General features: G+C 45.3%; 1 protein-coding gene across 14 annotated transcripts in view; it reads left to right on the top strand.

Moving 5' to 3' along the window:
- The window catches only part of MAPKAP1 (MAPK associated protein 1), a 183,723-nt gene extending 172,522 nt beyond the window's left edge, over positions 1-11,201 (top strand). For 12 of the 14 annotated variants that reach the window (XM_028716055.2, XM_028716050.2, XM_077922592.1 and 9 more), the window contains 2 exons: positions 4,893-4,990; positions 10,467-11,201. In XM_028716055.2, coding sequence (XP_028571888.1) covers positions 4,893-4,990; positions 10,467-10,592 — 224 coding nt within the window. In that variant the 3' untranslated portion in view covers positions 10,593-11,201. Of the gene's footprint in view, positions 1-3,333; positions 3,509-4,892; positions 4,991-10,466 lie in introns of those variants that run through there. The other 2 variants (XR_013391389.1, XM_028716060.2) reach the window with 2 other exon arrangements.
- Positions 11,202-11,634: the final 433 nt, after the last annotated feature.

Genomic DNA, 11,634 nt, shown 5'->3' on the forward strand with positions numbered 1-11,634 from the left:
GCTGTGGCTCCTTCCCTGGATATGTATGGGGTATATAGGAAAAGAAACTGCCTCATAACAAGTCAGACTGAAGGTCCATCTAGCTCAGTACTGTCTGCATGCTGAATGGGGGGGGGGAGGCCGAGGTGTAGAATGGGGAGTGCCAGGTGGCCATGGCCCTGGGAGCATATTCCCAAGAGGGCGCACGACAGGGTCCCTCATCAAGGCAATGCTTTCAGGGCTGGGGTGGCAGTTCGGAGCTGCCCTTGCACCCGTCTGGGTCCCTGGGCTGCCTTGACCTCTGTTCCTGAGCACAAGGGCCACCAAGGGCAGCTTCCCCCTCCCATGCACTTTTGGGCCAAGGGAGCCAGACAGCAGCTTCACTGGAGCACCCTCAGCAGAGGGCCCTTCTCCAGCCTGCCTCTGCTCCTCTTGTCCCTCCTCAGTGCATGGCGGCAGCACCCTTCCCCTTCTTTTCTCTAAGGTCCAGAACCATATTTGTCCCCCAGGGCTGAGGTTCCTCATCTTATTCCTAGAAGGCAGGGAGCGTTGGGAAAAGGGCCTCTGGATCTGATCTCACTTGGTGAGCAGGTTTGTGTGTGAGAGGATAGGTGACTGTACCACTTAGACCTCTTGCTTTTGGAAGGTCTTGGTCTCTTGCCCACACCAGTAGCAAGCAACAGTGCCAAATACTGGTTTTCTTGCAACAAGGAGCAACAGAAATAACCACACACCTATAGACTCCCAGCTTAGAAAATCTGTGCCCCTTCTCATGCAATGTGATTTCTCTTTTGCTTCTGTGATTTAAAGTTTGGTTTTGGATCGTCCACCAGGTGTGTTTTTTCCAGTGGAGAATTAATAATTCCTGATTAGCATGCAATAACAGTGTTTAATTAACGTGTTGTGATGAAATACGAAGGTCTCCAGTTTGCTGGCCATATATCAGTTTATTTGGGGAGATCTGGAGAATTAAGCTACTGTAAAAAAGTTCAAATCCGCTCCCCTCCGGGAAAAGTGGATAAATCTCCATTAAAATGATGCTGTTATTTTTGTAGATTCGAGTTAAAGTTGGACCTTTGGACTGAACACATTAAAATGAAAATGGAGAGGACAACCTCTAATACATTAAATCTTAATTGCCAATGCATGAATTTTCATGTGAATGAAGGGCACCAAGTATCCTGTGTAGGGCCTGACTGTGGAACATCTATGTAAGGTGTATCCAGAGCAGCCATGTAGGGAACAGAGCAAAGAATACTTAGAGATTACCCAACAACAGAGATGGAGAACCTTTTTCAGGGAAGGGCCATGGTACCTTGGTGGTAGAGCATCTGCTTTGCACACAGAAGGCCCCAAGTTCAGTCCTTGGCATTCCCTTGTAGAGCTGGGAGAGACTTCTGCCTGAATCCCTGAAGAGCCATTGACAGTGCATGTAGACCATGGGTAGGCAACCTAAGGCCCAGGGGCCGGATGCAGCCCAATTGCCTTCTCAATCCGGCCCGCGAACAGTCTGAGAATCAGCGTATTTTTACATGAGTAGAATGTGTCCATTTATTTAAAATGCATCTCTGAGTTATTTGTGGGGCATATTTTCCCCCCCAAAATATAGTCCAGCCCATCACATGGTCTGAGGGACGGTGGACCGGCCCATGGCTGAAAAAGGTTGCTGACAATGTAGACAATACTGAGCTAGATGGACCAAGAGTCTGTACAAGGCAGCTTCTTGTGTATTCAGTGCCCACCAAAATAGCAGAGCATAAACTTCTCACTGCACACTGCCATCTGCCACTGCTTCTTGAGGAGTCCACCAGCTACCTGGCACAGTGTTTCCAGACTTAAAATAATCACATTTTCAGAGTTTAATATTACTGCCGGCATACCCCTTATTAGGCAAAGATTAGTTTAGGGTAGCTTTAGTAATACTATTTTATCCACACGTCCAGCATCTCCCAGACATATCCAGGATTCGTCTGTCAAAAACAGTGTCCAAAAATTTCCAGAAATCAGTAAAAAAATGTCCAGTGAAAGTGGCAACCCATGTCGGAAGTGTTGATTCTTTGGCGAATTTCCTTTAAAAAAATAGCTCGGAAACTTCAACAACTTTACAGAAGAAAGCTCAACAACTTTTGTGTCTGGATTTTCACTTTTTGAAATATGGCAACCCTAATTTTATTTATGAATAGATAGGTAAATAGTTGCATGCATGCATGCACACACACACACACACACACACACACACACACACACACACACACATACACATTCTCCATGTACCCTATTAAACCCTTTTGTATATCTCCATGGGTATGTGTACCACTTTGGGAAACACTGTCTGAGAATATTAAAGCAAACTTCCTTTCCCTAGAAACTCCCTAGAGTCTGATCCTCAGCATATTCATTTGGATCTTCTTTTTGGTGGGGGCAGGTGGGAGTTCATAGCCAAACTTAAGCTAGCACAGAACACATCTAGCTTTATTTCATGCAGTATTATATTTGAACTAGATATTGCTGAGTTTTATTACAATGTTTTTGTAGTCCACTTGGGAGTGAGGTGGACGGTGTTAGAAACCGAAGTAAAACCTAGATTAATAACTTAACATCCTACTAGCACCTACATAAAACAACATGTAAAATAACCCAGTATAACTGTGATTGGGTTTCCTGGGTGGGGAGGGCAGGCTGAACGCTCTGTAGAGCAACTCCCCTAAAGAAGTGAGCTGAGTTGATAGCAGAGGTGACATTTCCTGGTTCATAGATTGGGTATCTTAGCCCTGATGACGGGCCAGCTGCTTCTGCAGGGGGTGGGGCACTGCTTGTGCCAGAATCACCGAAGCCACTCCCCCCCCCACCCAATTTCTGGAAGGCAAAGTCATAAGATTAGCCACCTGAGGTGCTTAATCAAGAAAGAATCATTCAGCTGCTTCTCAATGGCTAACACTGATGGGACTTGTAGTCCAACTCCTCTGAAGGGCCTGGGCATAGCCGGGGGAGCAGGGAGAGGCTGCTGCCCCCCATCAATAAAAATACATAGCTAACTGAGGTTCTCCCCCCCCCCAAAAAAAAAAACCCTACCCCCACCCAGCATAAGTCCTGGCTGCACCCATCTTGGAGCTCATCTGGTCAGGGAAGGCTGTTCTCAGGGCAGGATGCAGCCAGAGTAATAATACACTTTGAAGTTTCATTTCCTCAAAGGGGCGTGGCTAAAGGAGGAAGGGGAGGGGATAGGGTGCCCTCCATGATTCCCTCCCCCTTTTCAAACAACATTGCATTCAGAGCACTTTACTGTTTGAGATCTGGGGTGGGTGGGAGTAAACATGTTACAGAAGCCGTATTTTTCCCTGTTAAATATTAAAGGTACCCCTGACCATTAGCTCCAGTCGCGGACGACTCTGGGGTGGCGGCGCTCATCTCGCTTTACTGGCTGAGGGAGCCGACGTACAGCTTCTGGGTCATGTGGCCAGCATGACTAAGCCGCTTCTGGCGAACCAGAGCAGCGCACGGAAACGCCGTTTACCTTCCCGCCGGAGCGGTACCTATTTATCTACTTGCACTTTGACGTGCTTTCAAACTGCTAGGTTGGCAGGAGCTGGGACCGAGCAATGGGAGCTCACCCTGTTGCGGGGATTCGAACTGCCGACCTTCTGATCGGCAAGTCGCTTTATTGAACCTTTATACATCCTTTTAAACCCACAAGCAGGACCTGAGCTTAGCAGCACCTGCTCCATCTGCAATTTCCAGCAACTGATATTCAGAAGCAATAACACCTCCAAGCATCATAGCTAGTAGCCTTTGACAGCTGAGCTTATATATTGAGGTGCTGCTTATGTTTTGTTGCACCTTCAATCATTCCTTAGTGAATCAACCTTTTGTCTTTATTTTACTTTTAAGTCCCCCACCTCTCCTCCACAGGCAATGGCAATTATACATTGGGAACAATTTGCAATATCCTTTTTCTCCCTAACTAGGGTGCTTAAGCAGGAATCCAGTCCAGGGACCGGCTGGCACCCAACTAGCCATGTGGCAGATATTTGCATTTTTCCCTCCGGAGGGGAAGCTACGGAGGGGGGGGGGGGAGAGAAGAGGAGGAGGGAGTGAACTTTCCTTGATAGGAGTTCAGCCTCTCTGGTGAGCCACCCCTCGCCTTAAATTGAAATGACATGGGAAGGCTGTCAGGCTCCCTCCTGCCGTCTGTTCTGCCGATGGTATGCTAAGATCGCCATCTGTGTGCTCTTCCCTCTCCACTTCCTGTCATGCCCAAGAGCTTTTGCTGAAAGTTTTCAGAGCAATCATTCCCAAACTGTCTGCTGCTGGGGAGCACGCAAAGTGTGCCTCAGGAGAGAAGGGCCAGTTTTCTCAAGAGAAGAATCAAATAGCGAAGGGCTCCCAATCCAATCCAAAGAAGATTACCCACAGAAGAGTCTGGTTCCTGAGTGAGTCCCAAGCCTCGCCTCCTTCCAGTCAGCCTCCACCAGGTGTCAGAAACACGTAAGGTGCAGTGGGATCGTTTGGTCATGCTCAGCGCAAAGGTGCAGCAGAATTCTATGCCTTGCAAAGGAGGCTCCCTGCTGCCTCTCTGTGCAGCTTCTCTTGACTTGCCTTCTTCGACCCAAGAACACAAGGATTCAGACAGAGATACAGTGGGCAGGCTCCTCAGAAGGCAGCTAGTTCTTATTCTTCTGAGCAGTTCAGGGCACAAGCCAGCCAAAATGATGCCCTTTTAAATTTCTTCCATTTCAGTGATGAGTGAAACACCTTTCTCATTGTGTCCCCAATTTTAATTCAAGGGAGGTGGCGATGGGGAATAGGTTAAACACTTATTCTGTTTTATTTATTCCAGAATGGGCTTTGGTGAACACTGCATTTTGTCATGTCAATCCTTTCTCTTTTCTTTCTCCCTCTAATTCCTTTAACAGGCCATGCAATATTTAAACTCGCATATCTAAGCAATCACGACTACAAACATCTCTACTTTGAGTCTGATGCTGCTACTGTCAACGAGATTGTGCTGAAGGTATGTGGCTTCCAAAGAATTAGTTGTTGGGTCAGGGGTCCATTTGCTGGGAGGTTCCAGTTTGCTATGACCTGGGTGAATAAATACTTGCAAGAAGCATCCTCAACAAACGAGCAAGCATCTGGTTCTCAGTTCCACACTTACACACAACCTTCCTTTTCTTGCTTCTGAGAACCCAAGCATTGCTCTCACTTTTGCTGGGTTAAAAGCTGGAAATGTGCTTGTTTCGTAAGCAAAGCAAACAAGCACACTTGTTGCCAAGGGCCATGGTTTTGCGCTCAGGCTGTGTAGTCATGGAGTGCTCTTAGTCTAGCACTGGGGAGTTTCAGCCGTCACGTGCCACAAGCCAAGGGCAGGCCTACTATGGAAATATGCTTACTGAACATCTTACTCAAAGGAGCACACGCAAGCAAGTCAAGGTATAGGCTACAAGGGAAAGTATAAATATACCCAGAGGGTTTAGCCAGCTTGATTTGAAGAATGCATTCTCTTTCTCTTTCTCTCTCTTGTTCTCTGACCTTAAATACCAATCATTTTGAGGCCACGAACTTGCAAAACTCCTTTACTGAAACCTGGTTCCTGTAAGAGCCTGTCCCCGCATGCAAAAGCCTCTGAAAGGCTGTAGCATCTAGCTGTAGAAAGCACCGTCCAACCCCCTCTTGCCCCACTCTACAAGCTGCTGTCAGAGTCTGGATGGTTTGTCAACAGCTTTTTCCTTTCCCCAAAATCAAGGTAAGGCTAAGGCTGCAAACGGGCACCCTAGTAGTCCAGTGTGCTTTTAGTAGTTGTTGGCACTGATAGCTACTGCAAGTGCCTGGGAACTTCATTAGGTATGGATGGGCTATTGGTTAAACTACATCTGGTTCTTTCAAAAGAAAATGTGGGGGAAGGGGTGAGCAGCTGGCACACTTGGACCAGAAACAGGTGGCCCCTGCTACCTGACAAGCTGGCATAGGCACAATATTTATCTGATGCACTCTACTGAGTATTCAGACTTTATGCCATAGGGTCAACCATGACCTTGACCTTGGAGGAAGCAACCAAAAGTGGATTCAGCATGGACCTGGTGCCTGATCCTCCCATATCATTGGAGACATGTTTCCCCTCCTTCCTCCGCTATCACATGCTTTTAGCTTCAGCCAAGCTCCCAAACACCCACGACCCAAGCAGACGTCCTCCTTGCATACGGGTGGCCTTGGCTAAGCGACGGCCCTTTTGAAGGATTTAACAAATGGGAGTGTTCTTTGAGCATAGTGTGGAATATTTAAGCATGCATCCCACTGCACTCTGGCCTGGGCTTTTATTGCTGCTGTTCGTCTTACTCAAAAGATTTCAGGAGTGTTCCATTAAAAGCATGAGTATGCTCTTGACATCTGAAAAACTTTTGGGTACCGGTTTTCTGATTCTAGCTCCTGGATTGTGGGGGTGGGGTGCAATCAAGTGAGTGAGTTTCATTTCCCCCTTTACAGAGACCCTTTCGCAGGTCTCCAATCCCTGGCACTGTCTTTTCCATTCAGGCTGTTTGTTTGTTTGTTTGTTTGTTTGTTTGTTTGTTTGTTTGTTTGTTTTGAAGGGAAATCTTTCTCCCTTTTTTATTGCTACGGTTTACTTTCTTTTCTTTAATTTAAGGAAATACAGCTTGCCTGCACACCCCGGCTGATTTACTTTCTGAAACGAAGGCACTTAATGCTGTTGGAAGGTTAAACGGAACTTGCTGCCATCTATTATTTTTATGGCAATTTAAAATTTTCTAGTGATAAGCTTTATGTGCCATTTCCAGTCCTTAACATTTTTTCCCTCCCATGTAAAGCTTATGGCAGTGTTCAGTAACTGACATATGCTAAGGAATCTTGGTTCTCACCCACCACCCAAGCAGAAAGAAAGGGCTCGGTGCAAACTCCCATCACCAAGCACCCCTCCTTTGTCGTTGCCTTCACCATTCACATTTTTACAGCATCCCTAGAGAGTTTTTGGCATTGCATTTTTGGAACTCTAAAAATATTGGTAGGTTTGGAGGAAGAGAGGTGGGAGATGATGGAGGGTGTAAGGCTATCAATGGTTGCTAGCTGTTCCCGCTCCACCGGTGGAGGCAGTATGATTCAGAATATCAGTTGCTAGGAATCGCAAGTGGGGAGAGCACTTCTGCAATCAAGTTCTGCTTGCAAGTTTCCCATAAGGACACCTGGTTAACTACTGTGGAAACAGGTTGCTGGACTAGATGGGTCTTTAGTCTGACCCAACTAAACCCTTTACCTACTGTTGTCCTTCCTTGGTTTTTGCGTATTTAAAAAAAGGAGTTAAGATCAATGGTCCCTGCTTCTTGTACTCCCACAATAGCATTGGCAACTACATGCAACCATAACTAGGCATGGATTTGATAACCCCAGTTTTTGTGTGAAGGTGGAGGAATGATCTTGGTCCTCAAGGCTGCCAGCTGTCCTCAGAATTTATTTAGTTATTGTTGTTATTGCTGTTGTTATTTATTGAATTTTTCTACTGCCCTTCATCCAAGGAGCACAGGGAGGTTTACCATATAAAAACACAAAAATGCATCACATAGTTACAAGCAGAAACAATACCCGCCCCACCCACATAGTTCAAAAGGCCATAAATTATTTAATTAGCCAAAGGCCTGGGAAAAGAAAAATGTTTTGCCTAGCACCTGAATATATGCAATGAAGGTGCCTGGTGAGCTTACCTGGGGAGAGCATTCCACAAACAGGGAGCCACTACAGAAAAGGCCTGTTCTTATGTTGCCACCCTCCAGGCCTCTTGCAGAAGAGGCACATGAAAAAGGCCCTCAGATGATCACAGGATCTGTATCAGTTCATATGGGAAGAGACAGTCCTTGAGGTATTGTGACCGTGAGCGATTTAAGGCTTTATTGGTCAAAACCAGTACTTTGAATTGGGACCAGAAACTAAATTGGCATCCAGTGCAGATGGGCCAGGGTCAATGTGATATGCTCAAGCCGACTCGCTCCAGTGAGCAACTGGCCATTGAATTCTTCACCATCTGATATTTCCAAACCATCTTCGGAGGCAGCTCCACGTATAACATGTTGCAGTAATCTAACAGAAGCAAACAGGCCATTTCCTATGCAGCTTAGAACTGCCTACCCTAACTGACAGCAGCTCTCTGGGGCTTCAGACAGGGATCTCCTGGTCTTCCTTGGAGATGCTTGAACCTAGGACCTTCTGCATGCAAAGCAGATGTTCTGCCACTGAGCTACACCCCTTCCCCCAAGGACTGCTTGAGCCTTGCCTACTTCCAGTCATCCTTCCTTAAGAGGGATGGGTAATTTGGCAATTTCTCTACGGAGTCAGGCATGATTAAGTTGTTCATACATTCCCATTGCTAAGGCACAGTAGAACTGACTTCCCTTGGTAGAAGCTGCCTGTTGTCTCTCTGTCTGAGTCACTGCTCTGAGCTTGTCTCCTTCCAGTGCACACCCAAGGGATTGACTTACACAGCAACACAGCAGAGTAGATTCTTCTGAGAATGACTTAACTTTATACCTAATGGTTTATCACTTTCTCCCCCCCCCCTTTTCTAATCCAGAGGGGGGAAATGAACTTTGTAAGATGATTGGGGCACAGAGATAGCATTGAGTTTAATGGTATAATCGTAATAGTGTCAAACTGGGACCCAGGAGACACAGGTTCAAATCCTCACTCAGCCATGAAGCTTGCTGAGTCACCTTGGGCCAATTGGGCTTTCTCTTGCCTTGGTCACCTCACAGGGTTGCTATAAGGGGAGGAGGAGGGGAGGAAGAGCCATACATACTGCACCATGCTTCATGGCAAAATGGCAAAATAAAATGTGAAATATACTAAATTAAAATCAAATGAAATTACTTTCTGGTTGGCAGGCAACTCATCCAAGTGAGCGAAGTCACATGCAACATACACAAAGTGCAACCTGGGTCGTGGTGATGATTTTGTTTGGGCTTGGTTGGTTCATGAATTCTCTGATTAATCCATTTATTTCTGTAGAGGAAGGGATGGAGCTTGGCTCGTACTTCTCCAATTAGATCCTTTGCATGATCAAGAAATAAAAGACCTGAGACTCTACTTACCACGAAACCTCCATACATGCATATACATGGGCATATAGATATATAGCTATTTAGATATATTCTTCCAATCCACCCCTAGCCCCCACAGCTTCATCTGCAACAGAAGAGAAACACCCTGCGGTGCATAAAATTGGGTGAGATTTCATGCCACAGCATATTAACCAGCTAATGGCGGAGCAAAGGGCGTTTTTATCTTTTGATTTTTGCATTAACCTTCCATTAAAATTATCTATGTGATTATCGCCCAAGCACTGGGAGATAATAAATTTTAAGGAAGAGCTGGCTTGCTAAATATCATTTAAAAATGCCTCCATCAAGTAACATGTGCCAAAACATCCTGGGCACATAAAAAACAACCAAGACCACAAACTTCGTAAGGAAAGAAGTGGCCTGGTAGAATAAAGTGTCGTTTATTGCAGACTATTTAATGGCTCATGCTCAGTACAGCAGCACCTTGCTGAGGAATGTGTCCAAGTCAGTTCTACTCAGACCCATTGAAATAAATGCACCTAAATTAGCTATGCCAGCCAATTTCAGTGAGTATTCTGATTAGGACTTACACTGGATGCAACCCTGAGTAACAGTTTTTATCAGTCAAAGAGTGATCAGTGCCAGTTTTCTGGATAGAAACATAGGTAGCTGCCTTGTACCAAGTCAGGCCATTGGTCCACCCATCTCACTATTGTCTGCACTGACTGGCAGGGGTTCTCTGGGATTTTGGGGCACTCTCTACCTGTGGATTCCAGGAATTGAACCTGGGACTTTTGCATGCAAAGCAAATGCTCTACCACTGAACTCTGTGCCCTTCCTCCTAAGGATGTTAACATTAGGGAAAGAAGCCTGTAAACAAGAATTGTCTCTCTAAGATGGCCCTGTAGGGGACAGAATGCTATAATCAGCTAGGCTGCTGGTTTTGGATTGAGATGGGGTGGTGGGAGAAGGACGCTGAACAGCCTTCAACAGCCTGCTGCCCTCCAGGTGTTTTTGACTACAACTCCTACTAGCCCCAGCCAATACTCGGCTGCTGTTTTTTTTGTGGGATGAGCAAATGTCAAAAGCCAGTTCTTGGAAGGATGGATACCTTCCCAGGGGTAAGTGGGTGAGGTTTTTTAAGAGCTGAAATGTGTGTTAAGACTTTGCTACTTGAAACAGCTCTCAGTCAGGGGAGGCATTTTCTTATAGCAAGCCACAAGCATGCAAAAAACCATGGGAGGCCAAGATTAAATATATATTTTTTAAAAATCCCTTCTAGGATAATCCTGCCTACTGTGAATCAAGCCCTGTTTGAAATCAATGGGGCTTGTTTTCCAGGTAAGCCTGCTTAGGAGCAGGACTTTCTCATGCTGCTGCCTTAAAAGTGAAACAGCTCTTCCTCTGTGTTTTTTTCCCCCCCAATAGGTGAACTATATCCTGGAATCCCGTGCCAGTACAACACGAGCAGATTACTTGGCTCAAAAGCAAAGAAAACTGAGTCGAAGGACCAGCTTCAGCTTCCAAAAGGAAAAGAAATCAGGGCAGCAGTGAAGTCTAGACTTGTCTGGAGTCCAGCTGCCCTGCTTGGGAATAAATAGGAAACGCTCCCTCTGGGACAAGAGGGACTCATGAATTCTGGTGGCTAGTGGCCAGCCAGCATAGGAATTATTTTACAGGTATTATTTTACAGGTCGACATGACATATTTTACACAGCCGCTTTTGGCAATGGGCTTTGCCCTTTCATAGGAAAAGAAAAAAGAGCCATATCAGCCCCAAAGAGGACATAGTTGGGCTTTCAATGTCTCCCGCTGGGGCCAATAGAGCCCTCTATAGGCTTGACTTCCTGTTTGTTTGTTTGTTTGTTTGTTTGTTTGTTTGTTTGTTTGTCTGTCTGTCTGTTTGTTTGTCTGTTTGTCTGTTTTTGTAGAAATCTCCAAGGTACAGTTGCAAGGAAAGTGCCATAGGATCGCAAAAAAATAAAGTCCAGAGGTGAAAACCGAATGACCCTTGTTTGTAGCCTACACACACACACGAGCGCACAGCTCACAGACAAACCCACAAAGACAAACGTATCGCTGCTGACATGATCAAATTTCCTAAAAACCAACAAACAGGACAAATGTATCCATTTTTGTTACTAATAAACAAATTGTACTCTTTTTCAATGTCTTAATTTCAGTGATTGGTTCTTTCAGTGGTGTGGTCAAAGATGGAAAAGTCGGCTGGTCTTGTTATCCCAAATTCATTGTCTTCTGCTGTGAACCATGTACTGTTTTTCTTTACTCTGAAACATACACACATACATATCTGAAATCATCCATTGCTCTGGACTTTTCGTGACAATAGAGGAGAAATTCAGTTGTTGCATGCATTTTTATTTATTTTGTAAAAACCTGCCTAATTGGAATTTCTCAAACCAATACATGAACCTAAAACACTACTATCCTTTGAAAATCAGAGGCAGCTCTCCAACCAACCAGTGTGTACAGAAATACATATATGAGAGGAAGGTGTGCATTAAAAATAGGGGGAAATAACAGAAATGCATTGTATTAAGTGAAACTACTTCCAAAAAATGTGTATATTAGACAA

Source organism: Podarcis muralis, chromosome Z (assembly GCF_964188315.1).
Source record: "Podarcis muralis chromosome Z, rPodMur119.hap1.1, whole genome shotgun sequence".
NCBI lineage: Eukaryota > Metazoa > Chordata > Lepidosauria > Squamata > Lacertidae > Podarcis > Podarcis muralis.